The sequence below is a fragment of the Salvelinus namaycush genome, chromosome 15 (assembly GCF_016432855.1).
Source record: "Salvelinus namaycush isolate Seneca chromosome 15, SaNama_1.0, whole genome shotgun sequence".
Lineage (NCBI taxonomy): Eukaryota > Metazoa > Chordata > Actinopteri > Salmoniformes > Salmonidae > Salvelinus > Salvelinus namaycush.
In genome coordinates this window covers 6,381,573-6,408,230 of record NC_052321.1, presented here as the reverse complement: position 1 = coordinate 6,408,230, position 26,658 = coordinate 6,381,573, and the positions used below count along the sequence as shown (strand labels likewise).

At 42.8% G+C, this 26,658-nt stretch overlaps 1 protein-coding gene across 1 annotated transcript; it reads left to right on the top strand.

Moving 5' to 3' along the window:
• The first annotated feature begins 474 nt into the window (after positions 1 to 474).
• LOC120059741 (GTPase IMAP family member 7-like) lies at positions 475 to 26,601 on the top strand. The gene is made up of 2 exons (XM_039008796.1): positions 475 to 677; positions 25,473 to 26,601. Exons 1-2 carry the CDS (start codon positions 475 to 477, stop codon positions 26,383 to 26,385), a joined length of 1,116 nt encoding a protein of 371 aa, XP_038864724.1. The 3' UTR covers positions 26,386 to 26,601.
• The last annotated feature ends 57 nt before the right edge of the window (positions 26,602 to 26,658 follow it).

The following is a 26,658-nucleotide window of genomic DNA, read 5'->3' as shown; positions in this document are numbered from 1 at the left end:
TTAGCTGTCGTGAAGAAGGTTCCAGAGAGTTCAGATCCGCAGCCCAAAAAAGACTGTGCTCTCCCAGTATCTGCCTGCACCCCCCCCCCCCCCCCTCCTCTCCTCTTCTTCTACTCACTTATTTAACGACACCATGAAGGACAAGACAATGAGCAATACTGCAAGGCTGTTATGGTTTTAGTTTTCTTTTTGTTAATTAGGTGTAAACAAGTTATCTAAATTCCTACTCTTTTGCTTGTAGGTGTGGATGTCTCTGTCCAATTTCTGGGACCCTTTTTGGATCACAACTGCCTGACCAAGGGGGCGTAGACCACCATTACAGGGTCAGAGGGCTATGTACTGTATGGGGACCAGGAAGACCGAGGCCCAGGGGACGCAGACCACCATTACAGGGTCAGGGGGCTATGTACTGTATGGGGACCAGGAAGACAGAGGCCCAGGGGACGCAGACCACCATTACAGGGTCAGGGGGCTATGTACTGTATGGGGACCAGGAAGACCGAGGCCCAGGGGACGCAGACCACCATTATAGGGTCAGAGGGCTATGTACTGTATGGGGACCAGGAAGACAGAGAGGCCCAGGGGGCACAGACCACCATTACAGGGTCAGAGGGCTATGTACTGTATGGGGACCAGGAAGACAGAGAGGCCCAGGGGGCACAGACCACCATTACAGGGTCAGAGGGCTATGTACTGTATGGGGACCAGGAAGACCGAGGCCCAGGGGGCGCAGACCATTGTCGTGTCTTTGACTATGCCAGATTGATTGCTATGACATGCTATTCTATAAAATAATTTCTCCGTAATTAATATTACCTGATTGAACTAATCATGTAAATATTAATTAACTAGAGAGGGACACCACGAAAGAATATTTATAGAGCTGTTATCTTTCGAATAAACTCTTAAAGATTTAGGAATATTTTACATGCATAACAGTCACATTAATCGTCATTTGATTCAGTCTCATCTGAAAGTTGTAAGTCCTTGGTTATCTGCAAGAATCCTAGCTAACAAGTTGAATCAGCAATACAAAATTGGGTTTAATTATTTATTTACTAAATACCTAACTAATCACACATATACAATTAAATCATAACTTGATCACAAATTACGTCATACAGAGAAACGTCCCTAGCGGGCGTTACAGATATGACAGCTTGTTACACAAAGAAAAGGGTCTGAGTCTTAGTGAAAGAGCGGGAGATTCGAACATAGGCGAGCTGTGCTGTCGTAATTAATATTATCTGATGCATTCTAAATTACCGCCCATTTGAAAAAGAAAATGCAATACATATTTACTCTGAGCTGCGCTTCAGTAGGTTGGTGGTAGATGGACCGTGTCGCCAACCCGAGTCCTCTGTCCTTTGGAGAATGTCTCTGGTAGTCACGGGATACGTGTAGTAACGTTGTGTGTGGAAGACGGGATACTCGGACTGTCCTTCCTAACCTGCGTTTGTAGCAGCTGTTGCCAACTCAACGGCTAGGAGATATCACTTCTGTAGTGAACACGAGTTCAAAGTTCATACCATTCACAATCAAAGTCCATGCTGATGTTGGCCTAGTTCTGTAGTTATTGTCTGAACCATTCTGACACAGGACCGTCGTCCTGGTGTACCCGGAACAGGAAGTTATATTCTTGTCACTGGCTTTATATAGTGGAGGTAGAGGGGTGTGTCTGAAAAGTTTCTAACCCATGCCTCTTCACAGGGGCGGGCCACTGGTTGAGCTGAGGAAAACTTATGAAAGCACAGATCTCTCATTTGGAAGCTAAATTTACATTTAATCTCTTCACAAATAATCTCATATTCAAACATTTGAATTAAACAACAATTCCATGTGAATCCGATACCTCTGACATTTATACTTTCCACAGTAGAGTTTATGTCATTCTATCATTGATGAGAATGTGTCAGAGGGCAACCGAACTGACATAATATACCTTAAGTACCACCGCATATGTTTAGTTGGTTGGATTATCAGAATATAGTTCATTTCCCCCAACTTCTGATGTTACCCAGAATCTCTAAGTTAACCCATGGGTTTCCTTATGTCACATCAGTTATAGTGGGGAGAGAGAAAAAGGGGGAAAGAGGTATTTATGACTGTCGTAAACCTACCCCCAACCCAACGTCATGACAGTCCCCCCATGTTGGGTTCAATCTTGCGATTAACCTGCATGTTGCAAACCAACATACAAATGACCGTGGGTTGTCCTGGTTGTGGACCATCGTTGTGGTCCCCATCTGGTGGTCGACCCAGGTAGGGTGTCTGCAAATGAAGAAGTCTGCTTCATGGCTGGACAGCAGATGTCCAGTTGGTGATCGCTGTTGCAGTCCCCCCTCTGGTGTGGTTGACCCGGGTAGGGTGTCTGCAAATGAAGAAGTCTGCTTCATGGCTGGACAGCAGATGTCCAGTTGGTGATCGCTGTTGCAGTCCCCCCTCTGGTGTGGTTGACCCGGGTAGGGTGTCTGCAAATGAAGAAGTCTGCTCCATGGCTGGGCAGCGGAGGTCCGGATTGGGATCACCGTTCCGGACCCGTAGTCTGGTCGTCCAGACTGGAAGATCTGGGCAGTAACTTAGGCAGATGTTAACAACGCACACACACTCATGAAATATATCATTACATTTCCTCCCAAATGAGCGGCGTTGTGGCACTAACTGATGGTTGTATGGGGAAGTTGTTTATGGCTCTATCACTTTCTACATGCCGAAGAAAATGAAACAAAATGACTGAAAGCATAAACAAAACAAAATATAGTTATGCCATCTTAACCATCTAATTGGACTGTATTCTATCTACGTCCATGGTCTTGGCAAAATGACCCTATCATGGCATTGTCTAATGTCATATCTAGGGCTCTTCTAATTTGCGGGGTGTTGGTTAGGGTACTATCCTAAGTTGATAACTATATGATACGTCTACAGCTGTAAGGCACTAGTTTTGGGCAGTCTACAGGGATGACCTATGGACTTCTGAGAAGAAAACTGGTGAGTGCTGTAGCTGTAGAGTTAAAGGCCTCAAAATAAATGTTCAACTTTACTAAGGCTGGTATTTTGCTCGGACCCTTAAGTGATCCTAGCATAAATCCTAATTGGATGTTCCGTTGTACATGTGCGTTTATGCGTACGCAAGCACACATGTCAAGGGAAGGAAACCAAGTATCCTGGCAGATTACAACTTGTTCAGAATGAGTCTGACGTAGTCAGGTAATTTTCAGGTCAATGCCTGGAGGTCAGTCAGAATTGGTGTCGAGGGAGTCTGTAGTGGTTTTACTACCAGTCACTGTCTTCCACTATTGTAGTGGCAGTAGGTATGAGGAAGTATTCTTCATAGCTATGTTATCCACGGAGGAGCTAACCTCATGACGGAAGTACTAAGTATTAGACCAGTCGTACATGGTGTTATCGTGGTTCCTGCCTTCTAATAACTTTTCTCCTGAACGGAGGGTTCTATTTATTAGTGGCGTGTGTAACCATTGGAAGAGTGCAATGGAGATTCCCTTCCCCGCGCTGCACTCTGAGTGACTCAGACTCAGTCGCTGTTATCAAAAGCAATTTAAGTGAGGTTACTAATTCTCTTACTGAGTGTTGCTGAACTGACTGTGGTATTGGTACTGGTACTCAAGGGGTCCAGTCGTCCTACCGATTTATTCTGAAATGTTATCCTACAGGAATACATGATTAGAGCATTTTACTAGTTGTCTTGTAGTGACTACTACACATGGCAAGGAATGATTATTGTTGCCATTTGTTTTGGAGGTGGACAAGTCCACTGGACTTCCTTTACGACCAGTGTGGTACACCTCAATAATATCTTAGATGTGTTCTAAGATAATCCCCGTCTAGGGGCCTGTCTGCTCCTCACTGTTCTCAAATGGGAGTTTACAACTAGATTTGGTTTATGCTCTGGCGGCCTCGTACGGTGTTGTCCCACCGGCCTCGATAAGGCTCATCATGGGTCTGGGCTACTATTCCCCCCCTTTGCGTCTCGGGACCCCCCCACCAGCATGTGGTGTTGGTATCCGAGGCGCAAACGAAAGGTTCGGACCCTATGTACGAGTTGTCAGTGGCCGCGTTATTATGAGAATGGCTGCAACCTTTCAACCAAATCTCCTGGTGTTTGTGCTTCAACACCCTCAGTGGCTGTCGAGGTCTGTCAGTCACCACCGCGACCGCGTGTGGCAACCTCTTCAGTACCTGCGAACTGAGACGAGGATATCGGTCTGTGATATCGCAAAGTGTTTCACCAGTGGGAGTCAACGGGTCAGTTGCTGGACTGACGCCATTAGTGTCATTGTAAGGGTTGACAGTCCCCCACAAAGCGGAAGGTGTGTCATCGGAAGCAGAGTATACTCTGCGCATCAATGTTTTTCTTGCTGAGACGGCCGCAGTGCTTGCGGAAGTGTCCGAAGGGCAAGAGAAGTTCATCTCAACTACCGTATTGCATGACTGCAAGGAGGAGGGAAGTAGCTCATTCACAGAGACAGCTGGCTCGAAAACATGACAAGAATTGTCAATCAGATTGGCTGATGGAATGCGTTGAGATATCGTAATATCTCCTTGGATCGGATTCTGCCCCAAGTGTTTTTTAAACGTCTTTTTCCCAAGGGGTGCTTTCGACAGATACCCCTCGTGACTGACTGCGTTGCAGCTAGCGTTAGGGAAAGACAGTGTGGTCGGTAGAGAAGGCACGGTAGCCTGTGACCATACCTGGTTGGTTTTCCAATCCATCAATGGGAGTAACCGATCCATCAAGTCTGCTCCCAGTAGCAGGGGTACAGTTTCGAGGCTAGCAACATTCACAGGGTGGACGAGCGATATGTCCTTGAAGTGTAGTTTCAGCATGACGCTCAATGTGAGAGGCGAGGTAGTCTGAGTGACCCCTCGAAGTGTAGTGTCGCATCGTTCCACTTTTAACCAACGTTTAGTTGGCTTCAAAGCCCTTTTTAGATCATCAAACAATGTTTGAGAGATGAGTGATATTGTCGCACCCGAATCAATTAGCGCATGACAAGTTAAGCAGTCCTCCAGGACTGTTTCCAGGTATGGTCGTTTCGATTCGTGTTTAGTGGACATATTCCCCACAAAGTGAAGTTGTCTTTCGCAACAACGTGATGTGTCAATTCTGTTCAAGGTGGAAGCAGATTGACTTTTACGATTTTGAGTGGGCTTGGCTTTACCGAAGCGTTTGACCTTTTTCTTCGCAACCTTTGTATCAGAGTTTATAGACAAAGCCCGTGGGCTTGTTTCTTGGTCAATCGGGCCCTGGATAGGGTCTCGAGTGAAAGCAGGAGGGATTTGAATTTTAACGTCCTTGCTATGGGTGTTAATTCCTGCGGACCTGGAGTCCGGTAATTCCCTGTCTAGTCCTTGTGACTTATCTTTTACCCTTTTCTCAAATGTTTCTCGCTTTAGTTCTTCACGTAGTGGAACTTCTGGAGAACATTGGTCTACGTTTTGATCATCCTTCAACCCTTTGTTACCCTTGTGCTCTGACACTTTGTGTGGGTTGGGTGCAGGAACGTAGTGAACAGGTCGATTGTAGCGGTAGTCGTTTTGATGGCGACGTGCTTTACAGTTATTTCGACCGCGGAGGTTATTGGAATCATGGTTTCGTGGTAGAAACTGTTGTTGTGCGTCATCTCTTAACGCTCCAATACCTGATAATGCACCCTCTGACTGGAGTGAGTGCTCCTGGTCAAACTTCAAAACCGAGTGGTCAGGGCTCTTGGCGTTGCGAGCTTTTGATCAGGGTGGACTGCACATCACTTCCTCTTGAATTTGCAGACGTGTTGCTGTGCGTTTTGTTGCCAACTTTACTTTGCTAGCTTTGCTTTGCTAGCTGACAACTTTACGTTTTTTTTTCTTTTTAATTACCGTTTATATTTTTAGTTTTTCCATCACAACTTTTTTCCCTCATTCAACTTTTTCACTCCGGACGCTTTATCTGGACATGGTTCGTCAGCACCTTCAACAGCCGAAGCTAAGTAGTAACATTAACATGATGTCTTCTAATTGCATTCGCTGTACTCATAATATACAGGAGAATGATCGCCTTACGGCGAGGATAGCTGTGCTGCAAGCCCAGCTTCAGACGCAATCGTTAGGCAAGGGTAATTTCAGTGTAGGAAAGGAAGAAACAGCGTCTGTGCCACCAGTAAGTACAGATAGTAACGTTAGTATAAATCCCCCCGCACTGTCCCCGCAGCCGGACAATTTTCTCATGGCTTCTGGAGGGAAATGCTGTTGGAATGCTCAACCGGTGTCGCTCATTCAGCCGACAGAAACTTTCAACCGGTTTTCCCCATTGAGTAGCGAGTCGGAGTCTGAGGCCGAGTCTTCTCTTGTCTCTACTCCTCCCGTTACGGGGTCTGAGACGCCGAAGGCTCCCACCATTAGCTCTGACAAATTGAAAACCCTAGTCATTGGCGACTCCATTACCCGCAGTATTAGACTTAAAACGAATCACCCAGCGATCATACACTGTTTACCAGGGGGCAGGGCTACCGACGTTAAGGCTAATCTGAAGATGGTGCTGGCTAAAGCTAAAACTGGTGAGTGTAGAGAGTATAGAGATATTGTTATCCACGTCGGCACCAACGATGTTAGGATGAAACAGTCAGAGGTCACCAAGCACAACATAGCTTCAGCCTGTAAATCAGCTAGAAAGATGTGTCGGCATCGAGTAATTGTCTCTGGCCCCTTCCCAGTTAGGGGGAGTGACGAGCTCTACAGCAGAGTCTCACAACTCAATCGCTGGTTGAAAACTGTTTTCTGCCCCTCCCAAAAGATAGAATTTGTAGATAATTGGCCCTCTTTCTGGGACTCACCCACAAACAGGACCAAGCCTGACCTGCTGAGGAGTGACGGACTCCATCCTAGCTGGAGGGGTGCTCTCATCTTATCTACTGACATAGATAGGGCTCTAACTCCTCTAGCTCCACAATGAAATAGGGTGCAGGCCAGGCAGCAGGCTGTTAGCCAACCTGCCAGCTTAGTGGAGTCTGCCAATAGCACAGTCAGTGTAGTCAGCTCAGCCATCCCCATTGAGACTGTGTCTGTGCCTCGACCTAGGTTGGGCAAAACTAAACATGGCGGTGTTCGCCTTAGCAATCTCACTAGGATAAAGACCTCCTCCATTCCTGCCATTATTGAAAGAGATCGTGATACCTCACATCTCAAAATAGGGTTACTTAATGTTAGATCCCTCACTTCAAAGGCAGTTATAGTCAATGAACTAATCACTGATCATAATCTTGATGTGATTGGCCTGACTGAAACATGGCTTAAGCATGATGAATTTACTGTGTTAAATGAGGCCTCACCTCCTGGTTACACTAGTGACCATATCCCCCGTGCATCCCGCAAAGGCGGAGGTGTTGCTAACATTTACGATAGCAAATTTCAATTTACAAAAAAAAAAATGACGTTTTCGTCTTTTGAGCTTCTAGTCATGAAATCTATGCAGCCTACTCAATCACTTTTTATAGCTACTGTTTATAGGCCTCCTGGGCCATATACAGCGTTCCTCTCTGAGTTCCCTGAATTCCTATCAGACCTTGTAGTCATAGCAGATCATATTTTAATTTTTGGTGATTTTAATATTCATATGGAGAAGTCCACAGACCCACTCCAAAAGTCTTTCGGAGCCATCATCGACTCAGTGGGTTTTGTCCAACATGTCTCTGGACCTACTCACTGCCACAGTCATACTCTGGACCTAGTTTTGTCCCATGGAATAAATGTTGTAGATCTTAATGTTTTTCCTCATAATCCTGGACTGTCGGACCACCATTTTATTACGTTTGCAATCGCAACAAATAATCTGCTCAGACCCCAACCAAGGAGCATCAAAAGTCGTGTTATAAATTCTCAGACAACACAAAAATTCCTTGACGCCCTTCCAGACTCCTTCTGCCTACCCAAGGACGTCAGAGGACAAAAATCAGTTAACCACCTAACTGAGGAACTCAATTTAACCTTGCGCAATACCCTAGATGCAGTTGCACCCCTAAAAACGAAAAACATTTGTCATAAGAAACTAGCTCCCTGGTATACAGAAAATACCCGAGCTTTGAAGCAAGCTTCCAGAAAATTGGAACGGAAATGGCGCCACACCAAACTGGAAGTCTTCCGACTAGCTTGGAAAGACAGTACCGTGCAGTACCGAAGAGCCCTCACTGCTGCTCGATCATCCTACTTTTCCAACTTAATTGAGGAAAATAAGAACAATCCAAAATTTCTTTTTGACACTGTTGCAAAGCTAACTAAAAAGCAGCATTCCCCAAGAGAGGATGGCTTTCACTTCAGCAGTAATAAATTCATGAACTTCTTTGAGGAAAAAATCATGATCATTAGAAAGCAAATTATGGACTCCTCTTTAAATCTGCATATTCCTCCAGGGCTTAGCTGTCCTGGATCTGCACAGCTCTGCCAGGGCCTGGGATCGGGAGAGACACTTAAGTGTTTTAGTACTATATCTCTTGACACAATGATGAAAATAATCATGGCCTCTAAACCTTCAAGCTGCATACTGGATCCTATTCCTACTAAACTACTGAAAGAGCTGCTTCCTGTGCTTGGCCCTCCTATGTTGAACATAATAAACGGCTCTCTATCCACCGGATGTGTACCAAACTCACTAAAAGTGGCAGTAATAAAGCCTCTCTTGAAAAAGCCAAACCTTGACCCGGAAAATATAAAAAACTATCGGCCTATATCGAATCTTCCATTCCTCTCAAAAATTTTAGAAAAAGCTGTTGCGCAGCAACTCACTGCCTTCCTGAAGACAAACAATGTATACGAAATGCTTCAGTCTGGTTTTAGACCCCATCATAGCACTGAGACTGCACTTGTGAAGGTGGTAAATGACCTTTTAATGGCGTCAGACCGAGGCTCTGCATCTGTCCTCGTGCTACTAGACCTTAGTGCTGCCTTTGACACCATCGATCACCACATTCTTTTGGAGAGACTGGAAACCCAAATTGGTCTACACGGACAAGTTCTGGCCTGGTTTAGATCTTACCTGTCGGAAAGATATCAGTTTGTCTCTGTGAATGGTTTGTCCTCTGACAAATCAACTGTACATTTCGGTGTTCCACAAGGTTCCGTTTTAGGACCACTATTGTTTTCACTATATATTTTACCTCTTGGGGATGTTATTCGAAAACAGAATGTTAACTTTCACTGCTATGCGGATGACACACAGCTGTACATTTCAATGAAACATGGTGAAGCCCCAAAATTGCCCTCGCTAGAAGCCTGTGTTTCAGACATAAGGAAGTGGATGGCTGCAAACTTTCTACTTTTAAACTCGGACAAAACAGAGATGCTTGTTCTAGGTCCCAAGAAACAAAGAGATCTTCTGTTAAATCTGACAATTCATCTTGATGGTTGTAAAGTCGTCTCAAATAAAACTGTGAAGGACCTCGGCGTTACTCTTGACCCTGATCTCTCTTTTGACGAACATATCAAGACTGTTTCAAGGACAGCTTTTTTCCATCTACGTAACATTGCAAAAATCAGAAATTTTCTGTCCAAAAATGATGCAGAAAAATTAATCCATGCATTTGTTACTTCTAGGTTAGACTACTGCAATGCTCTACTTTCCGGCTACCCGGATAAAGCACTAAATAAACTTCAGTTAGTGCTAAATACGGCTGCTAGAATCCTGACTAGAACCAAGAAATTTGATCATATTACTCCAGTGCTAGCTTCCCTACACTGGCTTCCTGTTAAGGCAAGGGCTGATTTCAAGGTTTTACTGTTAACCTATAAAGCGTTACATGGGCTTGCTCCTACCTATCTTTCCGAGTTGGTCCTGCCGTACATACCTATACGTACGCTACGGTCACAAGACGCAGGCCTCCTAATTGTCCCTAGAATTTCTAAGCAAACAGCGGGAGGCAGGGCTTTCTCCTATAGATCTCCATTTTTATGGAATGGTCTGCCTACCCATGTGAGAGACGCAGACTCGGTCTCAACCTTTAAGTCTTTACTGAAGACTTATCTCTTCAGTAGGTCATATGATTGAGTGTAGTCTGGCCCAGGAGTGTGAAGGTGAACGGAAAGGCTCTGGAGCAACGAACCGCCCTTGCTGTCTCTGCCTGGCCGGTTCCCCTCTCTCCACTGGGATTCTCTGCCTCTAACCCTATTACAGGGGCTGAGTCACTGGCTTACTGGTGCTCTTTCATGCCGTCCCTGGGAGGGGTGCGTCACTTGAGTGGGTTGAGTTACTGACGTGATCTTCCTGTCTGGGTTGGCGCCCCCCTTGGTTTGTGCTGTGGTGGAGATCTTTGTGGGCTATACTCGGCCTTGTCTCAGGATTGTAAGTTGGTGGTTGAAGATATCCCTCTAGTGGTGTGGGGGCTGTGCTTTGGCAAAGTGGGTGGGGTTATATCCTTCCTGTTTGGCCCTGTCCGGGGGTTTCTTCTGATGGGGCCACAGTGTCTCCTGACCCCTCCTGTCTCAGCCTCCAGTATTTATGCTGCAGTAGTTTATGTGTCGGGGGGCTAGGGTCAGTTGGTTATACCTGGAGTACTTCTCCTATCTTATCCAGTGTCCTGTGTGAATTTAAGTATGCTCTCTCTAATTCTCTCGTTCTCTCTTTCTTTCTCTCTCTCGGAGAACCTGAGCCCTAGGACCATACGTCACGGCAAACCGGGCATGATGACTCCTTGCTGTCCCCAGTCCGCCTGGCCTTGCTGCTATTCCAGTTTCAGCTGTTCTGCCTGCGGTTATGGAACCCCTACCTGTCCCAGACCTGCTGTTTTCAACTCTTAATGATCGGCTATGAAAAGCCAACTGATATTTATTCCTGATTATTATTTGACCATGCTTGTCATTTATGAACATTTTGAAAATCTTGGCTCTCTCTAATTCTCTCCTTCTCTCTTTCTTTCTCTCTCTCGGAGGACCTGAGCCCTAGGACCATACGTCACGGCAAACCGGGCATGATGACTCCTTGCTGTCCCCAGTCCGCCTGGCCTTGCTGCTATTCCAGTTTCAGCTGTTCTGCCTGCGGTTATGGAACCGCCACCTGTCCCAGACCTGCTGTTTTCAACTCTTAATGATCGGCTATGAAAAGCCAACTGATATTTATTCCTGATTATTATTTGACCATGCTTGTCATTTATGAACATTTTGAAAATCTTGGCTCTCTCTAATTCTCTCTTTCTTTCTCTCTCTCGGAGGACCTGAGCCCTAGGACCATATGTCAGGACTACCGGGCATGATGACTCCTTGCTGTCCCCAGTCCACCTGGCCTTGCTGCTATTCCAGTTTCAACTGTTCTGCCTGCGGTTATGGAACCGCCACCTGTCCCAGACCTGCTGTTTTCAACTCTTAATGATCGGCTATGAAAAGCCAACTGATATTTATTCCTGATTATTATTTGACCATGCTTGTCATTTATGAACATTTTGAAAATCTTGGCTCTCTCTAATTCTCTCTTTCTTTCTCTCTCTCGGAGGACCTGAGCCCTAGGACCATATGTCAGGACTACCGGGCATGATGACTCCTTGCTGTCCCCAGTCCACCTGGCCTTGCTGCTATTCCAGTTTCAACTGTTCTGCCTGCGGTTATGGAACCGCCACCTGTCCCAGACCTGCTATTTTCAACTCTTAATGATCGGCTATGAAAAGCCAACTGAAAATTATTCATGATTATTATTTGACCATGCTTGTCACTTATGAATATTTTGAACATCTTGGCATAGTTCTGTTATAATCTCCACCCGGCACAGCCAGAAGAGGACTGGCCACCCCTCATAGCCTGGTTCCTCTCTAGGTTTCTTCCTAGGTTTTGGCCTTTCTAGGGAGTTTTTCCTAGCCACCGTGCTTCTACACCTGCATTGCTTGCTGTTTGGGGTTTTAGGCTGGGTTTCTGTACAGCACTTCGAGATATTAGCTGATGTACGAAGGGCTATATAAAATAAACTTGATTTGATTTGATTTGATGCCTCAAAAGCTGTGCTTGCAAGCTCTCTGAGTTGTAAGATAGGCAAGCCAATGTTGGCTGCAGTGCCCAAGTAGGTAATGAAGGTGGGATACATGTTTGACAGGAACATTTGTTTAAATGGTAACAGGTCTTCCATGCCTGTTTCAGTGAGTAGGCCAAAGTAAGCTGAACAAAGCCTATGATAGTAAGCTTGTGGGTGCTCATTCCGAGCTTGTTTGACCGTGTTAGCCAGTGAGCTATCGTGTTTGCGAGTTGCCGAACCACTGAATTCTAATTTCAAAGCTGTGGCAAGTTTAGCGTAGTCATTTAGCACGTGTTGCTGTTGTAGGCGAATGAACCTTGTCACGTGTCTATTCGACGTTCGCTTCAACAGGTAAACCCTGTCAGAACCCGTAGCGGTCGGGTAGCCATCCAACGCGTCCTCTATGTCAGCTAGGAACGTCTCAGTATCGTTTGGCTGACCTGGAACGGGGTCAAAGGTGGGGAAATACTTGACGAGTTTGTCAAGGTATTCCGCGTCAAGCGGGCGGAGAGGGTGGGCTTTATCCTGTGGGGAAAGTGGGGCCAAAAGGCCAAGAGGAGAAGCCAAGCTTTGGCTTTGTTGGCCAAGAGGCGCCATATTACTCAGTGCCGAATGGCCAAGCGGAGAAGACTGGGGGACACCTGACGGAGGCAATGTCTGAAACCTATCGTCTTCACTCCATTGAGTACCGGGCTCCGGTTGCTTGGATGGATAGTCACGCTGTAGAGCGTGACCCTTCTGGACTTCTTCCAGATGGTACCTAAGGGTGGTATTCTGCTGCATTGCAGAGTCCACTTGAGCGCTTAGAGTACTGATTTTGGACACGTGAGTGTCGCACTTGCTCCTTTCGGTCTCAAACTTATCTGTCATGGTTTGCAAATAGAGGTCTTGAGTACGGAGCGAGAGATTCAGTGATGAGATTTCTTCCGCTTGCTTAGAAATCAAGATTTCCATCTTCATCACCCGAGTTCTCTCATCATTCATTTGGTCAGCGACTTCAATGAGTTCTGCTGATTTGTCATCCAACTTCGTCATTGTGTTCATCAACTGATCGTCTTTGGTCTGCAGAATTTTGAGTAGCGCCGTGTTACTCTGAGTAACGTTCAACAAAACTGCCTGCATGTTATCAAATTGCGCGCTCCTATTTGTAGATAACTCAACAGATTTATCTAGTTTGGAGTGGACCACCTCGTATTTAGTTTTGGCTAAATCGAGTTGTTCCTGGAGACGACGATTTTGTTGAAGAGTTTGTGCTCGTTCATCGTCATAAGTATTTGCAATTACTTTCAATTGTTCAGATTTCAAACGCAGTTCCTCGACTAGCAGAATGTTTTCATTTCCTGCTTTTATCAATAGTGGCTCAGTTCTCTCCACCTGTACCCTCATGCTAGCCATGACTGGCACGTGCTTTAGCTGTGCACGGTGGTATTGGACCGATGCCACATTTTTATGGCGATACATCAGTGCAAAAGTGGGGAGAACCGTCACAAAGCCTGTGTTTGATGGTTGATTTTGGAGAGCGTTCGCAATTTCGGCTGTTTTTTCGCTACAGGCATAATTAGGGTTGGTATCGTTGCTGAGGTCAGAGATCAATCCTTTTATGGGTGGAGGTTCACTACTTAGCGGAGGAGTGGTGACCACCTCCTTTGATAGCTTGCACATTATTAGAAAAATAGAGACATTTTTCACTAAATTTATTCAAAGTTTGGATTTGGAATTAATTGGAAGCTGCAAAGACAAGTTTAATCTATTTATAGATGTTGACAAACTACCAGTACTGTACCAGTAATGTGGAAGTTGGACGTGAATGAATTTGCAAAAGCAAATTGAATTAATTAATCAATGCCAATGATTAATCCTACCTGTGTAGGCTATCTGGGTATTAAACTTTAATTAACATGAGATGTGGCTTCATCTAGGTTAATATGAGAAGTTTAAAAGTGTCTCATTTGATTGGAAGAACATTAAATTATGTTCAACAATTTAACTTATTAAATTGAATGAGACGATAATCCATACAATCTCTGTTGATTGGATATCATAAGTGTAAACAGAGACTAAATGTTTGGAACATTCAACACTGTGGCACTTCTCCCTAAGGCCGAAACCACATGGGATTCCCGCTGGGGCGGGGCTTCTGTCAATACTGGATTACTAAATGGGTTTTGAAAAACCGAAATTTTACTGATTGATCAATTTAATGATAAATCAAACCTGTATAGGCAATTTGTGAATTAAACTTTAATTAACCTGAGAAGTGGCTTCATCTAGGTTAATATGAGAAGTTTAAAAGTGTCTCATTTGATTGGAAGAACATTAAATTATGTTCAACAATTTAACTTATTAAATTGAATGAGACGATAATCCATACAATCTCTGTTGATTGGATATCATAAGTGTAAACAGAGACCAAATGTTTGGAACATTCAACACTGTGGCACTTCTCCCTAAGGCCGAAACCACATGGGATTCCCGCTGGGGCGGGGCTTCTGTCAATACTGGATTACTAAATGGGTTTTGAAAAACCGAAATTTTACTGATTGATCAATTTAATGATAAATCAAACCTGTATAGGCAATTTGTGAATTAAACTTTAATTAACCTGAGAAGTACTTAATCTAGGTTAGTTTGGAAAAAGTTTGCAATGTCTTATTTAGAGAACTCAACAATTTGGATATTATTTAAAATATCTATTTCAGAATGTAAATGGCCAGATTTACACTTATTAGTTCAATTGGATAAGACATTGATATTCGTCTGGAAATCATAAGTAATGACTTGAGTGTGACCTGAATAATTCTTCATGAACGAATATACTGGGCACATTCAGCGGCCAATGATTTAACACGTTGAAATCAAACGGAACTACCCGCGTGCGGGATTTCCGTTCCGCGAGGCGGAGGAATTTCAGCGTGGCACCAGGAAAAAAAATGCTATTTTTCCTTGTTAGCTTTAGCACCTCGTGCCAGCTAACCCTCCTTTGTGCCTGAAAATGTAGCACGTAGGATTCCCTTGGCAGGGAAAAGGTTTTACTTATAACGTATTATGTTCAAACCCTTTTCGGTGTTTTTTGAAGATGTTTTAACCGGAACACGCGGTAAACACGAAATGCACCGTGGTCTCCTCGCGAGGGAGAGAGAGATATAATATTATCGCTGGTCGAGCTATATCTCCTGAATTTCGATCGGCTGGCTCTTTGTCCTCGCTCGAGAAATTAATAATGACCTGGCCTACCCGCGTATGAGACGCGCCAGGCAGAAATGGCCAAACGCGCTATTTCTCAGATTTCTATAATTAGCTTTCTCAGCCTTTGGTAGAAATGTATTCGCTTACGTTGTCCACTGACTATGTCAGAGAACAGCGCGGGGCGGGGAATCTCCGCGCACACACACTCAACAATGCTTGTTTATCACTCCAAAAATGTGTATAATAAACGTGGTATATTATGGAATCTGCTTTTAAATTTTATACAGGCTGAATCAAAATGAAAGCCTCATTCTATCTTAGACTCCACGCAGGGGGCTCCAATATGTCGTGTCTTTGACTATGCCAGATTGATTGCTATGACATGCTATTCTATAAAATAATTTCTCCGTAATTAATATTACCTGATTGAACTAATCATGTAAATATTAATTAACTAGAGAGGGACACCACGAAAGAATATTTATAGAGCTGTTATCTTTCGAATAAACTCTTAAAGATTTAGGAATATTTTACATGCATAACAGTCACATTAATCGTCATTTGATTCAGTCTCATCTGAAAGTTGTAAGTCCTTGGTTATCTGCAAGAATCCTAGCTAACAAGTTGAATCAGCAATACAAAATTGGGTTTAATTATTTATTTACTAAATACCTAACTAATCACACAGAATCACACATATACAATTAAATCATAACTTGATCACAAATTATGTCATACAGAGAAACGTCCCTAGCGGGCGTTACAGATATGACAGCTTGTTACACAAAGAAAAGGGTCTGAGTCTTAGTGAAAGAGCGGGAGATTCGAACATAGGCGAGCTGTGCTGTCGTAATTAATATTATCTGATGCATTCTAAATTACCGCCCATTTGAAAAAGAAAATGCAATACATATTTACTCTGAGCTGCGCTTCAGTAGGTTGGTGGTAGATGGACCGTGTCGCCAACCCGAGTCCTCTGTCCTTTGGAGAATGTCTCTGGTAGTCACGGGATACGTGTAGTAACGTTGTGTGTGGAAGACGGGATACTCGGACTGTCCTTCCTAACCTGCGTTTGTAGCAGCTGTTGCCAACTCAACGGCTAGGAGATATCACTTCTGTAGTGAACACGAGTTCAAAGTTCATACCATTCACAATCAAAGTCCATGCTGATGTTGGCCTAGTTCTGTAGTTATTGTCTGAACCATTCTGACACAGGACCGTCGTCCTGGTGTACCCGGAACAGGAAGTTATATTCTTGTCACTGGCTTTATATAGTGGAGGTAGAGGGGTGTGTCTGAAAAGTTTCTAACCCATGCCTCTTCACAGGGGCGGGCCACTGGTTGAGCTGAGGAAAACTTATGAAAGCACAGATCTCTCATTTGGAAGCTAAATTTACATTTAATCTCTTCACAAATAATCTCATATTCAAACATTTGAATTAAACAACAATTCCATGTGAATCCGATACCTCTGACATTTATACTTTCCACAGTAGAGTTTATGTCATTCTATCATTGATGAGAATGTGTCAGAGGGCAACCGAACTGACATAATATACCTTAAGTACCACTGCATATGTTCAGTTGGTTGGATTATCAGAATATAGTTCATTTCCCCCAACTTCTGATGTTACCCAGAATCTCTATGTTAACCCATGGGTTTCCTTATGTCACATCAGTTATAGTGGGGAGAGAGAAAAAGGGGAAAAGAGGTATTTATGACTGTCGTAAACCTACCCCCAACCCAACGTCATGACACCACCATTACAGGGTCAGAGGGCTATGTACTGTATGGGGACCAGGAAGACCGAGGCCCAGGGGGCGCAGACCACCATTACAGGGTCAGAGGGCTATGTACTGTATGGGGACCAGGAAGACCGAGGCCCAGGGAGCACAGACCAGAGTCTAATGAGTGAACCTTTCCTGTTAACAATCTCCTTAACTAGAGAAGAATACTTCACATCTTTCTGATCTGTTTGGTTTCAAAGAGCTGTGGTCTTAAATTGCAAGAAAAACAACAACTAAAAATGACATTGAGCATTACCGACCATCCAGTCCATTACACAATACTGCATGACAACACTGCATGACGTACCACACCAAACAAGATATCCTTTCGCCTTCTGAAAACTGCATCAAAAGTAATTGGGCTACCTGTGAAACAATGCTTCAACAGTAATTACATCAAGAGCGTGAACAGACTAGCATCAAAAATCTCCACGGGCTCCAACCATGTCCTCCACTCAGAATACATAGTCCTGCCCTCAGAAAGACGCTACAGAGAACCACTATGCAAAGTAAACCGATACAGGAACTCATTCATCCTACAGTCAATCAAACTATTGAACCATGGGGTCAGATCAGGAAAAAGACCCAGACACTGCTGCATGATTTCAACCCTCCCTGAGGTGATTCCTGACATGTGATCTTCTTTAATCACTTGTATAGTGCCTTTTAGAAATTATTCATACCCCTTGATTTATTCCACATTTTGTTCTTACTGCCTGAATTCAAAATTTATTAAATTGATAGTTTTTTTCTCACCCATCTACACAAAATAAACCGTAAAGACAAAGTGAAAACATGTTTTAAGAAATTGTTGCAAATTTATTGAAAGTGAAATACAGAAATACATGTTACAGCAGTGAGTCTTTCTGGATAAGTTTAAGAGCTTTGCACACCTACAATTCTTCAAGCTCTGGCAAGTTGTTTGTTGATCATTGCTAGACAGCCATTTTCAAGTCTTGCCATAGATTTTTAAGTCAATTTAAGTCAAAACTGTATCTAAGCCACTCAGGAACATTCAATGTCGTCTTAGTAAGCAACTCCAGTGTACATTTGGCCTTGTGTTTTAGGTTATTGTCCTGTTGAAAGGTACATTTGTCTCCCAGTATCTGTTGGAAAGCAGACTGAACCAGGATTTCCTCTAGGAAAATAAAAATAAAAATGTTTATTTTGATCCTAAAAAACTCCCTTGCCAATGTAAAGCACATCCATAAGATGATGCAGCCACCACCATGCTTGAAAATATGAAGAGTGGTACTTGTGATGTTTTGTATTTGGCAAACTCCAAGCGGGCTGTCATGTGCCTTTTACTCAGGAGTGCCTTCCGTCTGGCCACTCTACCATAAATGCCTGATTGTTGTCCTTCTGGAAGGTTCGCCCATCTCCACAGAGGAACTCTGGAGCTCTGTCAGATTGACCATCGGGTTCTTGCTCAACTCCCTGACTAAGTTCCTTCTCCCCCGATTGCTCAGTTTGGCCAGGCGGCCAGCCGTAGGAAGAGTCTTGGTAGTGCCAAACTTCTTCCATTTAAGAATGATGGAGGCCACTGTGTTCTTGGTGACTTTCAATGCTGCAGAAATGTTTTGGTACACTTCCCCAGATCCGTGCCTCGACACAATCCTGTCTCGGAGCTCTACGGACAATTCCTTCGACCCCATGGCTTGGTTTTTGCTCTGACATGCACTGTCAACTGTGGGACCTTATATAGACAGGTGTGTGCCTTTCCAAATCATGTTCAATCAATTGAATTTACCACAGGTGGATTCCAACCAAGTTGAAGAAACATCTCAAGGATGATCAATGGAAACAGAATGCACCTGAGCTCAATTTCGAGTCGCATAGCAAAGGGTCTGAATACTTTACATAAATAATGTATTTAAGTTTTTATTTTTAGTGATGGGTATTGCTGGTAGATTGAGGGGAAAACATTATTTAATCCATTTTAGAATAAGGCTGTAACGTAACAAAATGTGGAAGAAGTCAAGGGGTCTAAATACTTTCCAAATGCACTGTATATATATATGTGTGTGTGTGTATGTGTGTGTGTGTGTGTGTGTGTGTGTGTGTGTGTGTGTGTGTGTGTGTGTATGTATGTGTATATGTACAGTTGAAGTCGGAAGTTTACATACACTTAGGTTGGAGTCATTAAAACTCGTTTTCAACCACTCCAAAAATGTAAGGTTAACAAACTATAGTTTTGGCAAGTCGGTTAGGACATCTACTTTGTGCATGGCACAAGTCATTTTTCAAACAATTGTTTACAGACAGATTATTTCACTTATAATTCACTGTATTACAATTCCAGTGGGTCAGAAGTTTACATACACTAAGTTGACTGTGCCTTTAAACAGCTTGGAAAATTCCAGAAAATGATTTCATGGCTTTAGAAGCTTCTGATAGGCTAATTGACATCATTTTGTCACGATCGTCTTGATGTGGAAGAGAGGACCAAGGCGCAGCGTGATATAGATACATCTTCTTTAATTATGAAGACGAAAAACGAACACTATACAAACTAAACAAAAACAACAAACGACCGTGAAGCTACAAACGAAAGTGCATACACAAGCTACTAACATTAGACATAGACAATTACCCACAACAGCCTAATGCCTATGGCTGCCTTAAATATGGCTCCCAATCAGAGACAACAATAAACAGCTGTCTCTGATTGAGAACCAAACCAGGCAACCATAGACTTTCCTAAACACCTACACTGAACACAACCCCATACACTCTACAAAACCCCCTATACAATACAACCACCCAAGACGAGACAAATACACACAAACATCCCCCATGTCACACCCTGACCTAACTAAAATAATACAGAAAACAAAGATAACTAAGGCCAGGGCGTGACACATTTGAGTCAATTGGAGGTGTACCTGTGGAGGTATTTCAAGGCCTACCTTCAAACTCAGTGCCTCTTCGCTTGACATCATGGGAAAATTAAAAGAAATCAGCCAAGACCTCAGAAAAGATTATAGACGTCCACAAGTTTGATTCATCCTTGGGAGCAATTTCCAAACACCTGAAGTTACCACGTTCATCTGCACAAACAATAGTACGCAAGTATAAACACCATGGGACTACGCAGCCGTCATACCGCTCAGGAAGGAGACGCGTTCTGTCTCCTAGAAATGAACGTACTTTGGTGCGAAAAGTGCAAATCAATCCCAGAACAACAGCAAAGGACCTTGTGAAGATGCTGGAGAAAACGGGTACAAAAGTATCTATATCCACAGTCAAACGAGTCCTATATCGACATAACCTGAAAGGCCACTCAGCAAGGAAGAAGCCACTGCTCCAAAACCGCCATAAAATAGCCAGAATACGGTTTGCAACTGCACATGGGGACAAAGATCATACTTTTTGGAGAAATGTCCTCTGGTCTGATGAAACGAAAATAGAACTGTTTGGCCATAATGGCCATCGTTATGTTTGGAGGGAAAAGGGGGAGGCTTGGTAGCCCGAAGAACACCATCTCAACCGTAAAGCACGGGGGTGGCAGCATCATGTTGTGGGGGTGCTTTGCTGCAGGAGGGACTGGCGCACTTCACAAAATAGATGGCATCATGAGGCAGGAAAAGTATGTGGATATATTGAAGCAACATCTCAAGACATCAGTCAGGAAGTTAAAGCTTGGTCGCAAATGGGTCTTCCAAATGGACAATGACCCCAAGCATACTTCCAAAGTTGTGGCAAAATGGCTTAAGGACAACAAAGTCAAGGTATTGGAGTGGCCATCACAAAGCCCTGACCTCAATCCTATAGAAAATATGTGGGAAGAACTGAAAAAGCGTGTGAGCAAGGAGGCCTACAAACCTGACTCAGTTACACCAACTCTGTCAGGAGGAATGGGCCAAAATTCACCCAACTTATTGTGAGAAGCTTGTGGAAGGCTACCCGAAACGTATGACCAAGTTAAACAATGTAAAGGCAATGCTACCAAATACTAATTGAGTGTATGTAAACTTCTGACCCACTGGGAATGTGATGAAAGAAATAAAATCTGAAATAAATCATTCTCTCTACTATTATTCTGACATTTCACATTCTTACAATAAAGTGGTGATTCTAACTGACCTGAGACAGGACATTTTTACTAGGATTAAATGTCAGGAATAGTGAAAAACTGAGTTTAAATGTATTTGGCTAAGGTGTATGTAAACTTCCAACTTCAACTGTAAGTGTGTGACTTGTTAAGCACAGTTTCACTTATTTAGGCTTGCCATAACTTAGGGGTTGAATACTTTTTGACTCAAGATATTTCAGCTTTTCATTTTTAATGTGTCAAAATAATTATACTTTGAAATTATGGGGTATTGTGTGCATGTGGAAAAAGCCAAGGGGTATGAATATTTTCTGAAGGCACTGTTTTTTTTTTTTACATTTCCTGTTGTTGCTTTTATGTCTTGTAAAGAGTTTAATGCTATCAGCTGACATAAAGTTGAAGACGGATGATGACGATGTTGATCATGTTGATTGTTGTAAAAAAACAAATTACTTAAATGTTAGGACTATGAAATAGACCTTGTCAACGTCAAGTGTTCACAAAACTGAAACTCAAACCTCTGCTTTGTACAGGGTTTATATTTGTCCCTCTGCACCTGCATTGAAACATGGGGTTGGCCACAACAACGTCACATGTTAGTTCTGATATCATACTGTATATCTATAGAGGAAGGAGTGAGGTATAGTCACGTCCGTTATTATTGCCTCGGTGTGTGTAGAATATTATTACCTTGGTGTGTGTAGAATATCGGAGATAAAGAATGACTGAAAGAATGGCTGAGGACGAGCGTGAGTATTGAACAGCAACTGTACATTATAAATATTTACATTTCGCAATATTATCCGTGTTAAACTGATTCAATGTTGTCATGTTTCCAAATGTACTGAATTGAGTAGTTTAAATGGGATCTCTTATATTGAACAATTAAACAGAGCCTGATGTCAAGCCAGGACATGTTCAACGCATCTGATTCTGAGTATGGCATGTGACATGTATTTAACATTTTATTAAGATTTTATTCATGTTTATTTTTTTATATATTTTTTTTACAGTACAAAAAATACACACAAAGGACAACATACAGACAGACGCACACAAACATCCACTACATCACCCCTTTACAGACCCACCTGCTCACATCCCCATATCCAGCGCCCGTATCACACTCCGCAACATGTGCACCCACAAACTGTGCCCCCAGAAAATATTTTCCTTTGCCCACGCACTTTCAACGTTTAGATAATAAAGCATTGACCTTTCCATTGTGTTAACGATGGAAGATTAGTTGATTTCCAGTTTTTAAGTATACGTTTTTTTTCTCAAAACGATTGACGAGAAAAGTATCGTCCAACACATCGGGTATATCACTGCACCCTCATATGCGTTGTCCGAAAATATGCAGACAGACACATTATTAAAAGTATATTTGCATTGTAATACTTATTGAGACATCGAGTCAATGTTCGTTTTACACTTAAGACACGACTCGTCCGTTGTGCTGGAGAACTTGTGAATTGAGTCTCTTGTATAATACGTTCTATACATTCGTTTTTATAGTGGATTAAGCAGCATTTTCGTTAACTGTAATCTCGTTAGTTATTTCCAACATTCCCTCCATCTTGTGTCAATATCAGATATTTTTAAGTCTTGGTAGTTGTACAGCTTACTTATCATATGAACATCCTTTTATGACTCAAATAGGATTCCCTCAAGATTGCTCTGATGTCCAAAAGATTTCAAATAGACCTTTCTTGATATTACACTTTTAAGTTGCATGTATTTGAAAATATCTACATTGGTCAATCCAAAATTGCTTTTTAATTCTGGCTTGGAAATAAATGTATTTCCTTTTACCAAGTCATTTATGGTATCCATTCCTTTAATTTCCATGCGGGCCAATTAATCTGTGAATTCTGAATAGTTATCCAAGGGCTGTTCCATAGGGTTGTGTTTTCAGGAAGTGATATTGGTTCTTGTAGAATACGTTTCATTTTCTTCCATATTGTTTTAGTGTTATTAACTATGAAGTTGGTAATGTTCTTAGGTTTATCCTTTGAAAACAGATGCATGAACATATGTACCCGTTGTTCCTCTTTAGTGCGTTTAACGATATGTTGCAAGAAAAAGCCCTGGGTGGCTAGATGATACAATTCCAAGTCTGCAAGGTTAAAACCACCATTTCCCTTTTTTATTCTATGAGTTTTATTTGCCTATATAAAGTCTGTGTTGACCGAGGATACTTTTTAAAGAATGTCCCAGGTGGGGTAATTGGTATTACAGAGAATAAATCTAAAAACTTTGGGAGCCATTCTGATCAGGTTTATTCTACCTGTAAGATATACTGTATATGAAGATTATTCCATATAATTAGATCTGCTTTCATATTGTTCAGTAATAGGATAAAGTTATCTTTATATATGTATTGTTTGTTGTCACTTATTAAGCATCCGAAGTATTTGATATTTGTTGTGGTCCACTTAAAATGATTGCTGTATATAATGAGTTATTCTTTTTCCTATTGCCATTCTAAAAAATGTCTCACTGTGTATTATTTTGTCTTACACCATTCAGTTGTTCCCTTGGTAGCCCAAGACAAGACCTCCTCTACTGGTGAGTTCATTCATCTCCAAAAATACCACCCCAGATTATAAGGACTTTAATATTTCCATCAACTGAGCCGATTCAGATCTATACTCAATCTACAGTGCATTCTGAAAGTATTCAGACGCCTTGACTTCTTCCACATGTTGTTACGTTAGTCTTATCCTAAAATCGATTATCAATCTGCACACAATACCCCATAATGACAAAGCGAAAACAGGTTTAGATTTTTTTGCAAATTTATTAAAATAAAAAAAATGAAAACTTATTTACATAAGTATTCAGACCCTTTGCAATGAGAGGCAAAAATGAGCTCAGGTGTTTCCATTGATCATCCTTGAGATGTTTCTACAACTTGGACTCCACCTGTGGTAAATGCAATTGATTGGACATGATTTGGAAAGGCACACACCTGTCTATATAAGGTCCCACAGTTGACAGTCTATGTCAGAGCAAAAACCAAGCCATGAGGTCGAAGGAATTGTCCGTAGAGTCCAAGACAGGATTGTGTCGAGGCACAGATCTGGGGAAGGGTACCAAAAAATGTCTGCAGAATTGTTCTCCAGAACACAGTGGCTTCCATCATTCTTAATTGGAAGAAGTTTGGAACCACCAAGACTCTTCCTAGAGCTGGCCGCCAAGCCAAACTGAGAAATCGGGGAAGAAGGGCCTTGGCCAGGGAGGTGACCAAGAAACCAATGGTCACTCTGACAGAGGTTCAGAGTTCCTCTGTGGAGATGGGAGAACCTTCCAGAAGGACAACCATCTCTGCAGCACTCCACCAATCAGGCCTCTATGGCAGAGTGGCCAGACAGAAGCCACTCCTCAGTAAAAGGCACTTGACAGCCAGCTTGGAGTTTGCCAAAAGGCACCTAAATAACTCTTAGACCATGAGAAACACGATTCTCTGGTCTGATGACACCAAGATTGAACTCTTTGGTCTGAATGCCAAGTGTCACGTGTAGAGGAAGCCTGGCACCATCACAACGGTTTACCATATCATTCTTTTCTTTTGTGTTATTGACTGTACGTTTGTTTATGTGTAACTCTGTGTTGTTGTTTTTGTCGCACTGCTTTGCTTTATCTTGGCCAGGTCGCAGTTGTAAATGAAAACTTGTTCTCAACTGGCCTACCTGGTTAAATAAAGGTGAAATAAAAAATAAATAAATATTGGTGGCAGCATCATGCTGTGGGGTTGTTTTTCAGCGGCAGGGACTGCGAGACTAGTCAGGATCGAGGGAATGATGAACGGAGCAAAGTACAGATAGAACATTGATGAAAACCTACTCCAGACCTCTAAGGACCTCAGACTGGGGCGAAGGTTCACCTTCCAACAGGACAACGACTCTAAGCACACCCCCAAGACAACGCAGGAGTGGCTTCGGGAAAAGTCTCTTAATGTCCTTGAGTGGCCCAGCCAGAGCCCGGACTTGAAACCGATTTGAACATCTGTGTAGGGACCTGAAAATAGCTGTGCAGCAACACACCTCATCCAACCTGACAGAGCTTGAGAGGATCTGCAGAGAGGAATGGGAGAAACTCTTCAAATACAGGTGTGCCAAGCTTGTAGCGTCATACCAAAGAAGATTCTAGGCTTTAATCGCTTGCAAAGGTGCTTCAACAAAGTACCGAGTAAAGGATCTGAATACTTCTGTAAATGTGATATTTCAGTTTTTTATTTGAAAATACATTGGCAAAATTAAAAAAAAACAACAGTTTTTGCTGTTATTACGGGGTATTGTGTGTAGATGAGGAAAAAAATGAAATGTAATTAAAATGCTGTAACATAACAAAATGTGGAAAAGGTCAAGGGGTCTGAATACTTTCCCGAATGCACTATGAAAGAATAAAACAACAGAACATCTTGTAGTGAACAGTCCTGTCTTTTAGATTTGTTTAGGATTGTTCTGGTGGGTAAGACTGGAGCAGGGAAGAGTGCAACCGGAAACACCATCCTGGGGAAAAAGGTGTTTGAAGTGAACGCCTCTCTCAATTCTGTGACAGACAAGTGTTACAAAACAATTGGAGAGGTTTGTGGGATGCGGGTGCATATTGTTGACACTCCTGGCATCTTCGACACAGCGAAGACGGATGAAGAAGTGAAAAAGACAGTAGGGGAGTGTGTCAACATGTCTGTTCCGGGACCCCACGCATTCCTGCTGGTGATCAGGCTGGGGGGGAGGTTCACAGAGGAGGAGAGGAACACTGTGAAGTGGATCCAGGAGAACTTTGGAGAGGACGCTTCATTGCACACCCTCTTGCTGTTCACCTGTAAAGATCAGCTGAATGGTCAAGAAGTGGTCAACGTTCTGAGAAAGTCCAAGGATGTACAGAAACTTCTCAACACCTGTGGGGGCAGATATCACTCGTTCAATAACAACGAGAAAGACCCCACTCAGGTTACAGAGCTTCTGGAGAAAATAAAAGAAATGGTGGAGAATAATGGAGGAAATTACTACACCAATGACATGTATGAGAAGGCTCAGAAAAAGATCAAAGAGGAGGAGGAGAAGAGGAAAGCGGAGGAAGAAAAGCAGAGGCAGGAGCAGGAAAGAATCATAGAGCAAAGAATAAGACAGGAGATAGAAGAGAAGGGGAGGAGAAAGATAATGTTCCGTATGATATTGCTTGTTGCTATTCTGTTAATCATAGGAGGGGTGCTTTTAGTAGCTACTATAGGGGGAACAGTGGCAAAAGCTATTGGAATAACATTCATTTTTGTAGGAATAGCAGGTGTCATAATAGCAGGTGTCATAATAGCTAAGATTTTCAAGACACAAAGAAGTGAAGCTGGCACACTTGCCTCAGTGTAAAATTGGGCCTGTTCCAGACAAACCTGGCACCTATGAATCTAATGAGAGCCAGGCGGAGCTGTGCCCTTGCAGCTTTGGTTTTTCCTAATTTTTTATTATAATGAATTTCTTTGGTCCACATACATTTGTCCAACAACACAAGTAATCAACCGCAAAATCAGACAACCCCATTGTGGAATAGTTTACCTATTCAATTGGTCAGCTTGTCGCATTCTATGTGAGAAAATAATATTTATCTTGAGGCGCTTTCGAATTGAGAGTGCCACAAGGAAA

What these genes read in the sequence shown, in the direction of transcription:
- LOC120059741 (XM_039008796.1), top strand. Translation starts at nt 475, where the DNA reads ATGTACTGTATGGGGACCAGGAAGACCGAGGCCCAGGGGACGCAGACC. An exon ending in GCACAGACCACCATTACAGG is followed by an intron (nt 678 to 25,472) that starts GTCAGAGGGCTA and finishes AGATTTGTTTAG; the next exon opens with GATTGTTCTGGTGGGTAAGA.